The sequence below is a fragment of the Triticum aestivum genome, chromosome 7B (genome assembly GCF_018294505.1).
Source record: "Triticum aestivum cultivar Chinese Spring chromosome 7B, IWGSC CS RefSeq v2.1, whole genome shotgun sequence".
NCBI lineage: Eukaryota > Viridiplantae > Streptophyta > Magnoliopsida > Poales > Poaceae > Triticum > Triticum aestivum.
This window is the reverse complement of record NC_057813.1, coordinates 254923482-254937053: the sequence shown is the minus strand read 5'-3', so window position 1 is coordinate 254937053 and position 13572 is coordinate 254923482. Positions and strand designations below refer to the sequence as shown.

At 43.8% G+C, this 13572-nt stretch overlaps 1 protein-coding gene across 1 annotated transcript; it reads right to left on the bottom strand.

Annotated features, from left to right (window-relative positions):
* Window positions 1–7312: 7312 nt before the first annotated feature.
* LOC123156422 (probable L-ascorbate peroxidase 4, peroxisomal) lies at window positions 7313–11128 on the bottom strand. The gene is made up of 9 exons (XM_044574556.1): window positions 10824–11128; window positions 9843–9967; window positions 9264–9313; window positions 9040–9105; window positions 8905–8953; window positions 8172–8254; window positions 8015–8094; window positions 7818–7920; window positions 7313–7742 (listed from the first exon to the last, which is right to left on the bottom strand). Exons 1-9 carry the CDS (start codon window positions 10934–10936, stop codon window positions 7536–7538), a joined length of 876 nt encoding a protein of 291 aa, XP_044430491.1. The 5' UTR covers window positions 10937–11128; the 3' UTR covers window positions 7313–7535.
* Window positions 11129–13572: the final 2444 nt, after the last annotated feature.

Below are 13572 nucleotides of genomic sequence, written 5' to 3'. Positions count from 1 at the left end.
CTTAACCATCTTTGATCAACGAGCTAGTCTAGTAGAGGCTCACAGGGAACATGGTATTTGTTTATGTATCCACACATGTATTTAAGTTTCCAATCAATACATATCTAGCATGAATAATAAACCTTTATCATGAATAAGGAAATATAAAATAACAACTTTATTATTGCCTCTAGGGCATATTTCCTTCACGCAGTGCCTTTCAAATAACACAGAACTCTCTCCAAAGCTTTCCAATACACATCTCCTAGTTTTGAGACAAACCGACTCAGTTTGCTAATAACAAAAGAGATGTCAGGTCATGTAGCATTGGCTAAGTACATAAGCGAGCCAATAATCTGAGAATATTTCATTTGCTCTCTAGCAATTCTTCGATTCTTTCGAAGTAGCACGCTGGCATCATATGGCGTTGGAGAGGGCTTGTAGTCACTATAGCCAAAGCGACTCAAGATCTTTTCCACACAATGAGATTGAAGCAATGTAATCCGACCATAGCCACTCCTAAATCCTTCATCTCAAAACAGCGAGATAGGAAATCCTTGACCTCCTTAATAACGTCCAGATTTGTTCCGAAAATCAGTATGTCATCAACATACAAGAAAAGGATAACTTCCTCGCCCCCACCATGGCGATAGTACACACATTTATAAGCTTCGTTCACAACAAAGCATGCAGCTGTTAAAGTTCTTTCAAACTTCTCATGCCACTGCTTGGGTGCTTGCTTAAGTCCATACAAAGACTTCAACAACTTGCACAATTTTCCTTCCTGGCCATCTACTACAAACCCATCTGGTTGTTCCATGTAAATTTCCTCATCCAACTCTCCATTTAGGAAAGTATTCTTAACATTCATTTGATGAACGAGAAGACCATGTGAGGCCACTAGTGAAAGTAGTACTCGAATAGTGGTCAGTCGAGCCACAAGTGAGTAAGTATCAAAGAATTCTTCACCTTCCTTTTAGGTATAACCCTTAGCCATGAGTCATGCCTTGTACTTATCGATAGTACCATCAGGCCTAAGCTTCTTCTTGAATACCCATTTGCACCCTATAGGTTTGCACCCATAAGAACGATTAGTATCTCCCAGGTTTCATTTGCCAAGATGGAATCCATCTCACTATAGACTGCTTCCTTCCAGTAGTCAGCATCTTCAGATGCATAGGCCTTTGAAATAGAACTAGGAGTGCCATCTATGAGAAACACAAGAAAATCATCACCAAAAGACTTTGCAGTCCTCTGTCTCTTTCTCCTAGTAGGAACTTCATTGTTCTCCTCCACATAATTTTCAAAGTGTTCCATCAAAATGGTAGGTTCAGTAATTGCAACTAATTCCTGATTCGAGGAACTAGGCATCTCCTGATTTGATGAGCTCGCCATATCCTTGATGGGAAAGATATCTTCAAAGAAAGTCGCATCATTTGACTCCATGATTGTACCGACATGCGTATCAGATACCTCTTACAACCAAGAATCTATAGCCAATGCTATGAAAAGCGCATCCCAGGAAAACACAATCCATAGTCTTTGGTCCCAGCTTGCGCTTCTTCGGAATTGGCACATTGACTTTCACCAAACAACCCCAGGTTCGTAGATAAGAGAGCTTTAACATTTTCTTCTCCCATTCCTCGAATGCAGTTATCTCTTTGTTCTTTGTGGGAACTCGGTTTAGGACATGACATGAAGTCAATATCACCTCCCCCCACCATGCCTTGGAGAGACCCGATGTGTCTAACATTGTGTTAACCAAATCAGTTAGAGTATGGTTCTTTCTTTCGGCTACCCCATTTGACTGAGGTGAATAGGGAGGCGTCCTCTCATGGATTATACCATGTTCCGCACAAAAGGAATCAAATTCATTTGAGAAATACTCTCCACCACGATCGGATCTAAGCCTCTTGATCTTTCGATCAAGTTGGTTTTCCGCTTCAGCTTTATAGATCTTGAAATAGTTCAAAGCATCATCCTTATATTTTAGAAGATACACATGGCAGTATCTAATGGAGTCATCAATTAACGGCATGAAATATTCTTTCCACCTTTTGTCAAAATACCATTCATTTCACATAGATCTGAATGTATGGGCTCTAGTGGTACAAGATTTCTCGTTTCCGCAGTCGTGTGAGACTTACGAGGTTGCTTAGCTTGCACACAAACTTGACACTTAGATTCCTTGACAGTGGTGAAACTAGGGATTAAGTTCAATTTTGGTAGTCGTGATATGCAACGAAAGTTAACATGACAGAGACGCGAATGCCACACATTTGATTCACTATTGATGCAAACATGATTAACAACTTTATTGCAAACATCTCACAAGGATAAACGAAACAGGCCTCCTGACTCATAGCCTTTACCAACAAAGGTTCCATACTTGGATATTATAAATTTATTTGACTCAAAGACAAGCTTGTAGCCATCTCTACACAGAAGAGATCCGCTAACAAGATATTTATTGACGGAGGGGACATAATGCATGTTCTTTAGCCGCACGGTCTTCCCCGAAGTAAACTTCAAATCTACCGTGCCAACACCATGAACAGAAGCACTTGAACCGTTGCCCATCGGCATGGTGGAAGTCGTTGCGATCTGATAAGACGAAAACATGGAAATATCACCGCATACAAGCACATTAGCACCCGTGTCAATCAACCAATCGGGAGAATGACATACTGAAAGAATAGTAGGAAATATACCATACCCAACATCCTTCATGTCAGTTTCACCGATAACAACATTAGCGGTCTTGTCGCCTTTCCCAAGATGACACTTGTCATAACGATTAGGACAACTAGGTGCCCAATGGTCAGGATCTCCACACACATGACAAACACCTTTCTTCTTGTCATTCTTCTTCTTGAAGTTGGTGTGTTGTACAACCTTGTTCTTCCCATCAAACTTTGCTTTACCATCAAAGTTGCCCTTGTTCTTGAACTTGTGGGGCTGGAAGTTTTTCTTCTATACCAGATTGGCACTAGATCCTCCCTCAATACCTTGAGCACGTGTGCCTTTTGCTCTCACCTTTTCCTCCACATCAAGATTACCAATGAGATCCTAAACGGAAAACTCCTGCCTCTTATGCTTCAGTAAGGTATCAAAGTTCCTCCACGAGGGAGGAAGTTTAGTGATGATGCCTCCAGCAACAAACTTGTCCGGTAGCATACAATTGAAGTACTCAAGTTCTCTAGCAAATGATTGTATCTTGTGAGCTTGCTCAACCATGGAGCGCTCATCAGTCATCCTGTAGTCATAGAATTGCTCCATGATGTATAGATCAGTGCCGGCATCTGATACCCCAAACTTGGCCTTGAGTGTGTCACACATATCTTTTCCATTGTCAATTGACGCATAAGCATCAACTATGTTCTCACCAAGAACACTCAAGAGAGCAGCCTTAAACAGGGTATCCATTTTCTAAAAAGCTTGTTCCTGTTGAGCATCATAATCTCCTTTAGGTTTGCCAAGGGTGACGTCATAGCAACTCATGGTTTGAAACCATAAGACTGCTCTCACGCGCCACCTTTTATAGTGGATACCCTCAAACATAGGAGGTCTCATGGAAGCAGCAAAACCACTCAGGGTAAATTGCCTATAATAAGGTTTTTGGATTGTTGGAAATATGATCAATTTACCAAATGATTTTATTAACAAAAATAGTAGATAAAGCATGACTAATATAGCAAAGATAAAACAAGTCATGCTATCTGATAGAGAGAAGGTAAATAGCATCTGCATATATGAACTATAACCAAACATATCTAGAGCAGACACTGGCGTCATAAACTATAGCAGAACCTCAAACAGAAAGAGCATGAATACGTACGGCATAGCAGCAGAAGCACTGGTCTTGGGGTCAACATCCTCGCTAGCCATGTCGCCGAAGAGGTTGTTGACGTCGGGGAAGAAGTCGTCATTGGGGAAGTAGTCGTCGGTGTCCGGAGCGTCCGTGACGAATCGGTCAGTAGTCGTGCAGAGCGCTCCCCAAAAACCTTATCACCCTTCTCCCGTACATGACTCGAAGAGGTGCGGTTCCGGAGACCTACTGTCCCGACCTGCGGTGCATGGCGCAAGCCGGGATGGGGAAGATCATAGCAGTAGCTCAGAGATTGGAACTCGATGGCGAGAGGGACATGATCTTCTGATGTGTCTCTCTCGAGAGGAGCGACCTCTCTTTTATAGGCACAAGAGAAGTAGGCGAGAGGGCAGCGACGGGAGGTGAAATTAAGAGAGGGAGACGAAGTGAACAGCCAACAGCCAAAGGGATGCGTTGTTCGCATTCAGTCTCCACTATAGCAAACATCTTTTCAACTTCCGTGTGACCTTTCATATACCAGTCGTGCGTGGCAAAAATTTAGACATCGACTCGGCTCATTCCCGCAACCCACGGCACGACGAGGCGAGGCGGGCGGCGGAGGAGGAGCGCGCATGAATGCCCTTCTTGTTCTCATGCTCATACATGTGGGGGAACAACCTCACTTATAAGGAGGTCTAGTTCCCACCAAACTAGCAATGTGGGACTAAACTTTGGTTCCACCTCATGCCTTGCACGAATGGGCTGCGTGGGCCTCTAGGATTTATTAGGAATTTCTGAAATTATTATTGGGCTGGCCCAAAATATAGACAAAAATTCCAGCAGTGTCCGGATCCCATTGTTTAGCAGGTCCATGAACAACTGCAAAACGGGCATGTAGAACTCCAAATGCCCTCTCGACATCCTTTCTAGATGTCTCATGTCTTTGGACTTTTTGCCAACTGGGTTTGAGATGGTGTTGACAAAGGTAGTCTAGATACCATCAACCAGATAGTAGCCCATGCTGTACTCATGTCCATTAAGAGTATAGTGGCGAGGAGGAGCTTTTCTTTCAGTCAGCCTCGCATACAACGACGATGTTGCAGCACATTGATGTCATTGTGAGACCCGAGCAATGCCAAAGAAAGCATGCCACATCCAAAGATCCTGTGATGCAATTGCTTCAAGAATGATGGCGAGCTTCTTAACATGACCCTGATATTGCCCTTGTAAAGCCTTCGGACAGTTCTTCCATTTCCAATGCATGTAGTCAAGATATCCAAGCAAACCTGGCCACCCTCTTGCTTCTAAGATTGCCAAGAGCCTCTAGGTGTTTGCCACGGTTGGTTCTCTCAGGTACTGAGGTCCAAACACCTCGACCACGACAGTTGCAAACCTGACCATCGCATCTTCGCATGTGCTCTCACATATCCGTAGGTACTCGTCCCACGAATAAGTTTTCGTGCCATATGCAAGCATCCGGAGTGCAGTCGTGCACTTCTGATAACCACAGACGCCAATCGTTCCCACGGCGTCCTTCTTTAGGATGAAGTAGTCATCGTAGGACCGGACACCGTGGTACAAACGATCGAAGACAGTCTTACAAATCCGAAAACGCCGGACGAAAACGAATAATGCATCGGGGGAAAGTAGTCAGCCACCAGTGTTAGATGGTCGTGCGCCCTATTGCGGTTGAGCACTCGATGACCCTTTATCAAGCCCTTGAAATTGAGAACATGCTCCTTCGCACGCTCCGTGTCTTCAAGGACCGCCCGCATCATCGCCGTCTCATCGAAGTACTCCTCATCTGACGAGCCGTCGGGCGACTCAACATACTGCTCGTATATGTACTCCAAATCGGAATCCATTGGTAGAAAGAAAAAGGGACAGTTGTTTTTAGCTCCGGCGATTCATCGAATAGTTTGTCGGGCATGGTGAGAATAGCAGTAGTGGTTGGTACCTGGCGGGGTGGTCGGAGGAAAGGGGTTAAATGGAGATGGAGGAGAAGTTGAGTGGAGCCCCGCTGGAGCGCTGGAGGTGACGGGGACGTAGAGTTCCGGCAGGGGTGTGGCGTGGTGGCCGGGGTGGTGGAGCGGCGATGAAGGCAAGGGAGAAAGAAGGAAGAGAAAATGGGGAGGATGAAGTCACGAGGTTTGCGAAGGGTTTTGGGTAGGTTGGGGGTGTCGGATTCCTATATTTCACGTGTTTGGATTCCCACAAAGCGTTCTCACTTTTGTTTTCGGTTTGCGGGAGAAATCACTTCTGGGCCGTTCCGAGGACCGATACAGCCCCGCGTTGAATGGCTTTCACGGTTCGGCGGAAGGTGCCCCGAGTATACCAATATTGATATGCATTTCATTTGCGCACTTCACTCGCTCTCACGCCGGGGAACGTGTGTTTTTCCTGGTCGGCGCTATGCCGCTATAGACATCGCGTGGATGCGGTGTGCCATCTGCAGAGTTACGGCCACCCTACCTTGCAGACAATTCCAAAGTTGCTGCACTTGTCTGTTCTCCAGACAATTCCAAAGTTACTGCAGGCTAGTTACTTTCATTTATATTTGAAAAATGTGTGACCATGTCGTTCGTGACCCAAATATCAACTCAGGCTAATTACTGCAGGCTAATTACTTTCATTTATATTCCAAAGTTGCAATTCTAAGCAAGGGCAACATGGACATAGTGATGTTCTTCTAGTGGGCTTGCCTTGACCAGAGCTAGCCTTGCTTTTGCGATTGCGTGCACAACATAGTTAGTTACTCTAGCTCATCAACTTTGGAATAGCTCTGGGACCAAACTCTAGGAGAATCTGGCTGCTACTGTTTCAAATCCAAAGAAAATGGAACTTCCAACTCCAATTGCTGACCTTGAATTCACCCTTGAGATTCTCCTAGAGTTTGGTCCCAGAGCTATTCCAAAGTTGATGAGCTAGAGTAACTAACTATGTTGTGCACGCAATCGCAAAAGCAAGGCTAGTTCTGGTCAAGGCAAGCCCACTAGAAGAACATCACTATGTCCATGTTGCCCTTGCTTAGAATTGCAATCGTTAGTATTAAAACACAAGGATATCATAGACTATTACGCAGGTGGACGTCTGATCAGCTTGGATCATCAGCGAGTTCACGTGTCGGTTGCCCTTGTAACTACTACTTCCTCCTTCCAGAATTACTTGTCGAGTACATACTACTTCCTCCGTCCAAAATTACTTGTCAAGTATGTACTCGATTACCTCTTTTGAAAAACATTATCATGAACACAATCCTTTCAACCGTATCATGGGGTTGGTACTCAACAAGTACAAAATAAGGGAAGACGTACGCGTTCGCTTTTCCATCTGTCATACAGTTGGCACTCGTCAACAAGTAAAAAAATCATGGGGCTGCAAACAGGGCTGATTACACCAAATTCCCTTCAAACAAGTTGTTCCAACTTGTCGCTGTTGAATGGTCTCTACTGATCAATATATGGATACTAGGTTGAGAAATAATTTCAGGACACAAACAAGTTCTTTTGTATTGCACAAGATACATGCCCAAAAATGCTTTTAATAGTAAGCATTCATTGTCACTGAAATATTCAAGTATGATGTATACATGAAGGAGATGTCCTCAAGAATGCCTGAAATATTTTAAGACTGCTGTTGGTTGTTCATCACTAGAGTTCTATTATTTGAACTTGGCACTTATTTTTTTAAGAATAACTTGATATACTTACTAAATAAGGCAATGCCATCCAAGAACTCATGAAACCCCTTACTTGCTCCTCTTGGAAGCCTCGTACAGGTAGCCCGCGATGACTACAGCTGCCGCAACTGCTACCCCCACTGCACTCTGTGCAAGTACAACAGCAGTTGAAACATCTGATTTTGTAGAAGCTGGGCCACTGATCCGTGGTGTGAAGCCAAGTTCAGAAAGTTTCTTGTGTGATTCAGTATAGTCCTTGAAGAAAGCATCCTCGTCCTGCAGTACGAAAGAGATAAGATTTTGTTCTGAATCTGAAAGTTGGATTATGGAAATATCAAAAATCGTGTGCACCTTTGCATAAAGCTCCACATAACGTCTAAATTCAGGATCATCCAACAATGCCTTATCAGTAGGGAGCTTCAGAAGACCCTCCGATTCCCCCTTCAGTAGCTCACTGCAGTGAGGTTAACAAGCATTTCAGTTACACTGATTCTCCTCAAATATAGTCTCCAAAATAAGTAAATGTTATGGCTTTGTATTCAACTCACAGAAAGTATGAGTTGTCAAACTTCAGAGGGTCACGAGTCCATGCACCGTCAAAACCAGACCTTTCAGGATGTGCCTTTCCCTGAGAGAAAAGGTCCATTATTAAATACCATGTTTCTGATGAACGGGTGCCCCTACTTCACAAAATACAATTAGTACCAGGCTGTGCCCCCCAGATAGTGCTACAATATCTTTGTCTGTTAAGCCCATTCGATAAAAGATGTCCCTTAGATGTGGTGCGCCTGCTCATGAAGAAAAAGTACAGATACATTTCTCAATTACTGGAATATGATTACAAGGTGCAGCAAGTACTCCTAGAAGACTGGTCATATAAAGAAAGAAAGAAAGAGAGCTCTTGTACATGAACAAATGACATAAGAAACATAGATCACCATGCAATAGTAAGTACTCCCTCCGTTCCCAAATATAAGTCTTTTTAGAGATCTCAAATGGACTACAACATACGGATGTATATAGACATATTTTAAAGGGTAGATTCACTCATTTTGCTCCGTATGTAGTCCTTTGTTGGAATCTCTAAAAAGACTTATATGTAAAATGGCCAGTATATGGGTAATACATGAAGGTAAGAATAGTCGAGCATCCAATTCCTAAAGAAAAATGCATGTAAAAACTGTACATGAAGAGATTGGTGGAGTACAACCAGAAAACTGTACTGGTAGAAATGCCTGAAATCCCATCTCACACAGTAAAAAGTATCAAATGGCAAGAGTATGAAGTATGGACATGAGCAGACCGGTCCAGAAAATAATCGATGTGGCTAACATTTCATATGCCCCTAAGGCCATTGGCCATATAACTTTTTAGATCACATTTTGATCAATTGCTTGAAATAGCATTGACATGTAGAAACATTAGTAGCATGGGTTACCTTTCTTAGCATCAGGAAGGCGCCCTTCACGGGGACAAACTGACGAATCCTGATTCAGAGTTTCAGACCAAAGCAGTTAATATGTAAGCATCAGGAACAATGCATCCATTTCTGAAGAAATGATATTTCACATACACGTCTTCCAGGGATGAACTCAACGGTTGGACCCCCGGTGACTTCAACTGCAACTACTCCAGCAAGCTGGAAGTAAGATGTAGTTAGTAAATCGCTATAGAATTCACAGTTTTGCTGTACTCAATAGGAAGCATCGGCTCACATATGTGGAAGAGTATAGATATTTTAGCTATCAATACTCGCTTAATTTAGACAAGAGCCGACTCAACCAAATTGTCAATTACCTGATAAAGGTCTGCATATGTAATCTTTGGATGCTTCGCTTTAATAGGCTCTGGCAACAAAGGACAGTTGGGTAAGCTATAATATCAATTTCACTCATTTCAGCAGTGAAGAAAGGAACAGCAACAATAAACCAACAAATCTGAAATTAGTTAGTCGTGTGATTTTGCACAGTATTATTAGGACCAAAGTTGTAATTCTGTCAAGACCCTCTCAGAAGATAAAATGGAAGCCTCTAGGAATTCTCTCACTTCTACATGCAGTGATGTGAATAAAGCAGCATACATAAGGATGCAACAGTTCACAACAGACCAACTAGGGTACTGTTAAATTCCGTGTATGATCATCCTAAATTATTTAACTTGCCAAAGGAAAATCAGTTGCAATCTTGTCCTTAAGCCATTGCATGACGTACAGCAATAGAAACAGAACTTTAAATTATGAGAAACTAACAAGAATGCCCAAAACTGATTTCCTTAGCTTAAAGAGCCCTCGTATTTTTAAGCCAGCATTTGAACTGGGTGGTGAAAATGAGTATTTTTACACAGACATCTACTACTAGATTGGGTATTGGGACATACCGAGGAGATCAATAGCAATTTTTAAGCCAGCATTTGAACCATGGGTGTACTCTTCCTCGTATCTAATTGAACCATTTGCACCACCAGTTCTTGTGTTCACATCATACGTGCCAGCATCATGCCATCTGCAAGGGAGACCGAAGAAATTGAGTCTTCCAAATGGAAAAGCAAGGAATTCCAGGAGACATACAAAATCGTAACCATACAGGCAAAAAACTGGAAGGCAGATGTAGTTTTATGGGTGTTACTTATTAGATCTATAAATGCAGAGGAGCAGTGTATACCTGCATTCCTGCAACACATCAAAAAATAAATCAAGAGCGTAAGCTAAAAGGTACATGTTCAGAACTTTAGATAATGCCAAAGTTTTTCTCCCTTTCATTGCCACCTGATCCTATTAGTGCATCACATATTTCTTCCCAAGTGCATATAATAGCACCCATCTCTGTAAAACACCACATGTAAAGAAAAGTTCAAGAGGCCGAGGTGCGAGAGAACGGGCAAGCAATTCATCTCACTTATCCGATTCTGCAAACATTTGGCATGTGGGGGCAGTTCTCAACTTCTCATGCTACTGTAAAACACTATAGTCTATGTGAACTAAATACCATATCCTCCTCGTTAGATAATAATCGTGGCATACAGCCGAAATTCGTAATCGCTCGACTCCAAAATCATGCACGTAAGGTGTTTGTCAAATTGCCTCGCCCGAAATCGATACGAGAAACATGAAACACACCAGGTCAGGCCAGCGAGGCGTGGTATCTGCGGGCCGCGGCAGTAATAAACCAAACCCATTAGTTCAAATCTGACATGCAACTCAAGTCAGTAGTGGAACAACGCCGGTAGGTAATCGCAGGCCTTAAGCAAAACATGAGCTCTCCTCTCTGGCCGCGTGAACCAGGAGCAGACGAGACGAGCAAACAGAAGCAAGAGTATGGAGTAGGAGAGGAGCAGGAGACTGGGGCTGGGAGTACGTACGCGAGGCGGAGCATGATGGGGGCGCATCCCTTGGAGGCGATGAGGGCGCGGAGAGCGCGGCGCCCCCTGTCGACCTGGCGCAGGTACTCGGCGTCCACCACCGGAGCCGCCATCGCGGACGACCCTAAGAGAAGAGATCGGCGGGACGGGGAGCGAGGTGAGGTGTGTTTGGGCTAAGAGGAGAGAGGAGCAGCAGCAGCGGGAATGGGGCGGAGGGGTGGAGGCAACGAGATAACGCGGAGGGAGCGATTGGCTGCTCCGCGCCGTCGAGTCGTGTTCTGCCGTCTTGGTTTTTACTTGGATCCACGCTACATGTGTACACTCCTGATGTGGTGCGGGTCCCGTCGTCAATCCGTCAGTTGTTTTGTTTGTTTGCGTTCCGTTGGGCTGACCATCAGAGGGGAGATGCGCAAAGAGATACGGTACTAAGAGCATTTTCAACATGCACGCAACGCGCCGCGCCCTAAAAACTACTTTGCCGTGCGCGCTTTATCTGGTTTTTGCGCGGTCTGCAGCGCTGACTCTAACAGCCGCGTTAAAATACAGTGAGCGCGCTGAGCAGCGCGCAAAAAATACTTTGGCACATAGTCTGCTTCTATGATACAAAATGCGTACATCTAGTCTTCTCCAACGCGATATAGTTCTACTACGTCCACATAGCCTGCTTCTACGATACAAAATAAAACTGGCTTCTCCAACGATATATAGTTCTATTATTACTCGTTTTCCGACTCAGACTCTGCCTCGGTGATGTTGTAACATCCCAAATTTTCAATTTGAAATATTATACATAGGTCAACCATGCATATCATATTTTATAGCATTTCCGCTCTGCAATCCTCGAAATCCTAAGCAACTCAAGGACTCTCGAAGAGAGTTGGAGATTTCCCGGTTTTCGTATTTGATTCTATCAAATAGTAAAACGAGGATTTTTGATTTTAATTATTTTTCTCTCCAAAAATATTTCTTATAAAAATATATGAGAGGAGATAATATGACTTCTCCAAAACAATTGAAATATTGGAGGAAAAATGTTAAAATCATTTATTTTGATTTTTTTATTTTATTTGGATTTTATTTGCAATAGAAAAATTGCACGTTTTCAAAAATTGCAATTTAGGGCCAAGAAATTTTCATCTCATTCTAAATATTTTATTTAGACGGTAAAAATTTGTTTTGGCATTTTTAGGTTTTTATTTTATTTTATTTTCTAGGATTCTATTTCTGTCGGAGAAAATATTTATAAAAAAAGGGTTCCGCCGACTAGGCCGAAACCCAGCCGGCCCGCCGGCCCAACCGCCCGCGCCACCACCCCCGCGCGCGTGCGCCGTCCCGCCGCCGCTCGGACCGGAGTCTGAGCCGGACTCCACCTCCGCCGCGCCTTGCCCCCTCCTCTGAGTCGCCGCCCCCGCCCCCTTTATATATGCGCCCCCCGACCCCCACCACCACAACCACCGGCGCCCCGAGCCACCACCGCCACTGCAGCCGCTGCCCGCGCCTGCCACCGTCGTCGCCTGCCGCCGCCGCCGAGCCCCGCCGCCCCGCAAGCCGCCGCCCAACCCCGCCTCGCCGGAGCCCCTCGCCGGAGGTACCGCGTCGGATCCGAGCCGCCGTTTTAAAAAAAACGTTCGGTTTTTTTATAAACCCTAGTTCGTTTTTTTAGATCGGTTCGCCGGTTTTTCTCGGTTTTTCTATTTAGCGGACGTTCGTCTGTACGTTCGTCTAACGAACGGTTTTCTTCCATTAGTTACAGATAACGAACGCTTGTTCGTTAGTCTGTCCGTCAGTTTTCTTTTATCGGATTTATCTGCGATTATTTTCAGTCGCGATTTCTGATCCGATCTTAGTTTCTGTTTATCTTTTCGCTCGTTAGTCGGAATCAAGTGATTCAAACGCCTAGAGTTTCGTCTCGAGACCCTCTTTCTGTTTAATCAACTTAAACAAGATTTTGTTACTGTAAAATTTGACCTTAGTTCAGATTAGTAAACGGATCTTGTTTCTTTCGCTGTTCGAGTTTTGTTGCTCCGTTTGATTTGATTCTTTTTGCAAACCAGAGTTCTTAAGTTGAACTTTCTGGTCAATCTTTTTTATTTGAATTTTTGCTCGTGCATCTTTGCTAGTTGCTTATGTATGTTATTGTTTGTTTGCGATAGAATTCCCGGAGTGCGAAGCGTGTTACTACGAGTCTCTAGGATTCACGGATCGTCTGCAAGGTAAGTAACACATTGATCATACTCTTTTCATACCCAGTTTTTATTGCATTAGTCCAATCCTCAAACATTGCATGGTTAGAATGTCATTAACTTGTGGGTTGGGAAGTAGTTGATGAGGTAGAACCCATTGCCCTGTTTATTACCAAACCCTGGGGAGTTACTTCTACATGTTGCTTATATTTCCATGCTATGCTCGTAGACGTGGTTTGGGTTTGAGTGTATCCATGACAGATGTGAGATTGTTAATTAATGGTTTATTTAAGGTGGCAACTTAAATTCACATCTGGGTGGATTGAGGTACCTCGGGAACCCAGTGTTGTCTGTATTTTTTGGAAATTCGGGGGTACCCGTGTGATCTTCCTATGGACCGCCACCTGATACATCCATTTTGCATCATGCTATGTCAATATTTATTGCATTATGGGCTGTTATTTCACGTTATGTTATAATACTTATGGCTATTCTCTCTTATTTTACAAGGTTTACATGAAGAGGGAGAATGCCGGCAGCTGGAATTCTGGGCTGGAAAACGAGCA

Bases quoted from the DNA above. Each gene is read 5' to 3' on its own strand.
- LOC123156422 (XM_044574556.1), bottom strand. From the start codon at position 10,936: ATGGCGGCTCCGGTGGTGGACGCCGAGTACCTGCGCCAGGTCGACAGG. The intron at 9,968-10,823 runs GTACGTACTCCC...TCTCCCTTGCAG, and splicing joins CCCATCATGCTCCGCCTCGC to ATGGCATGATGCTGGCACGT. The intron at 8,095-8,171 runs GTACTAATTGTA...CTTTTCTCTCAG, and splicing joins TATCTGGGGGGCACAGCCTG to GGAAAGGCACATCCTGAAAG.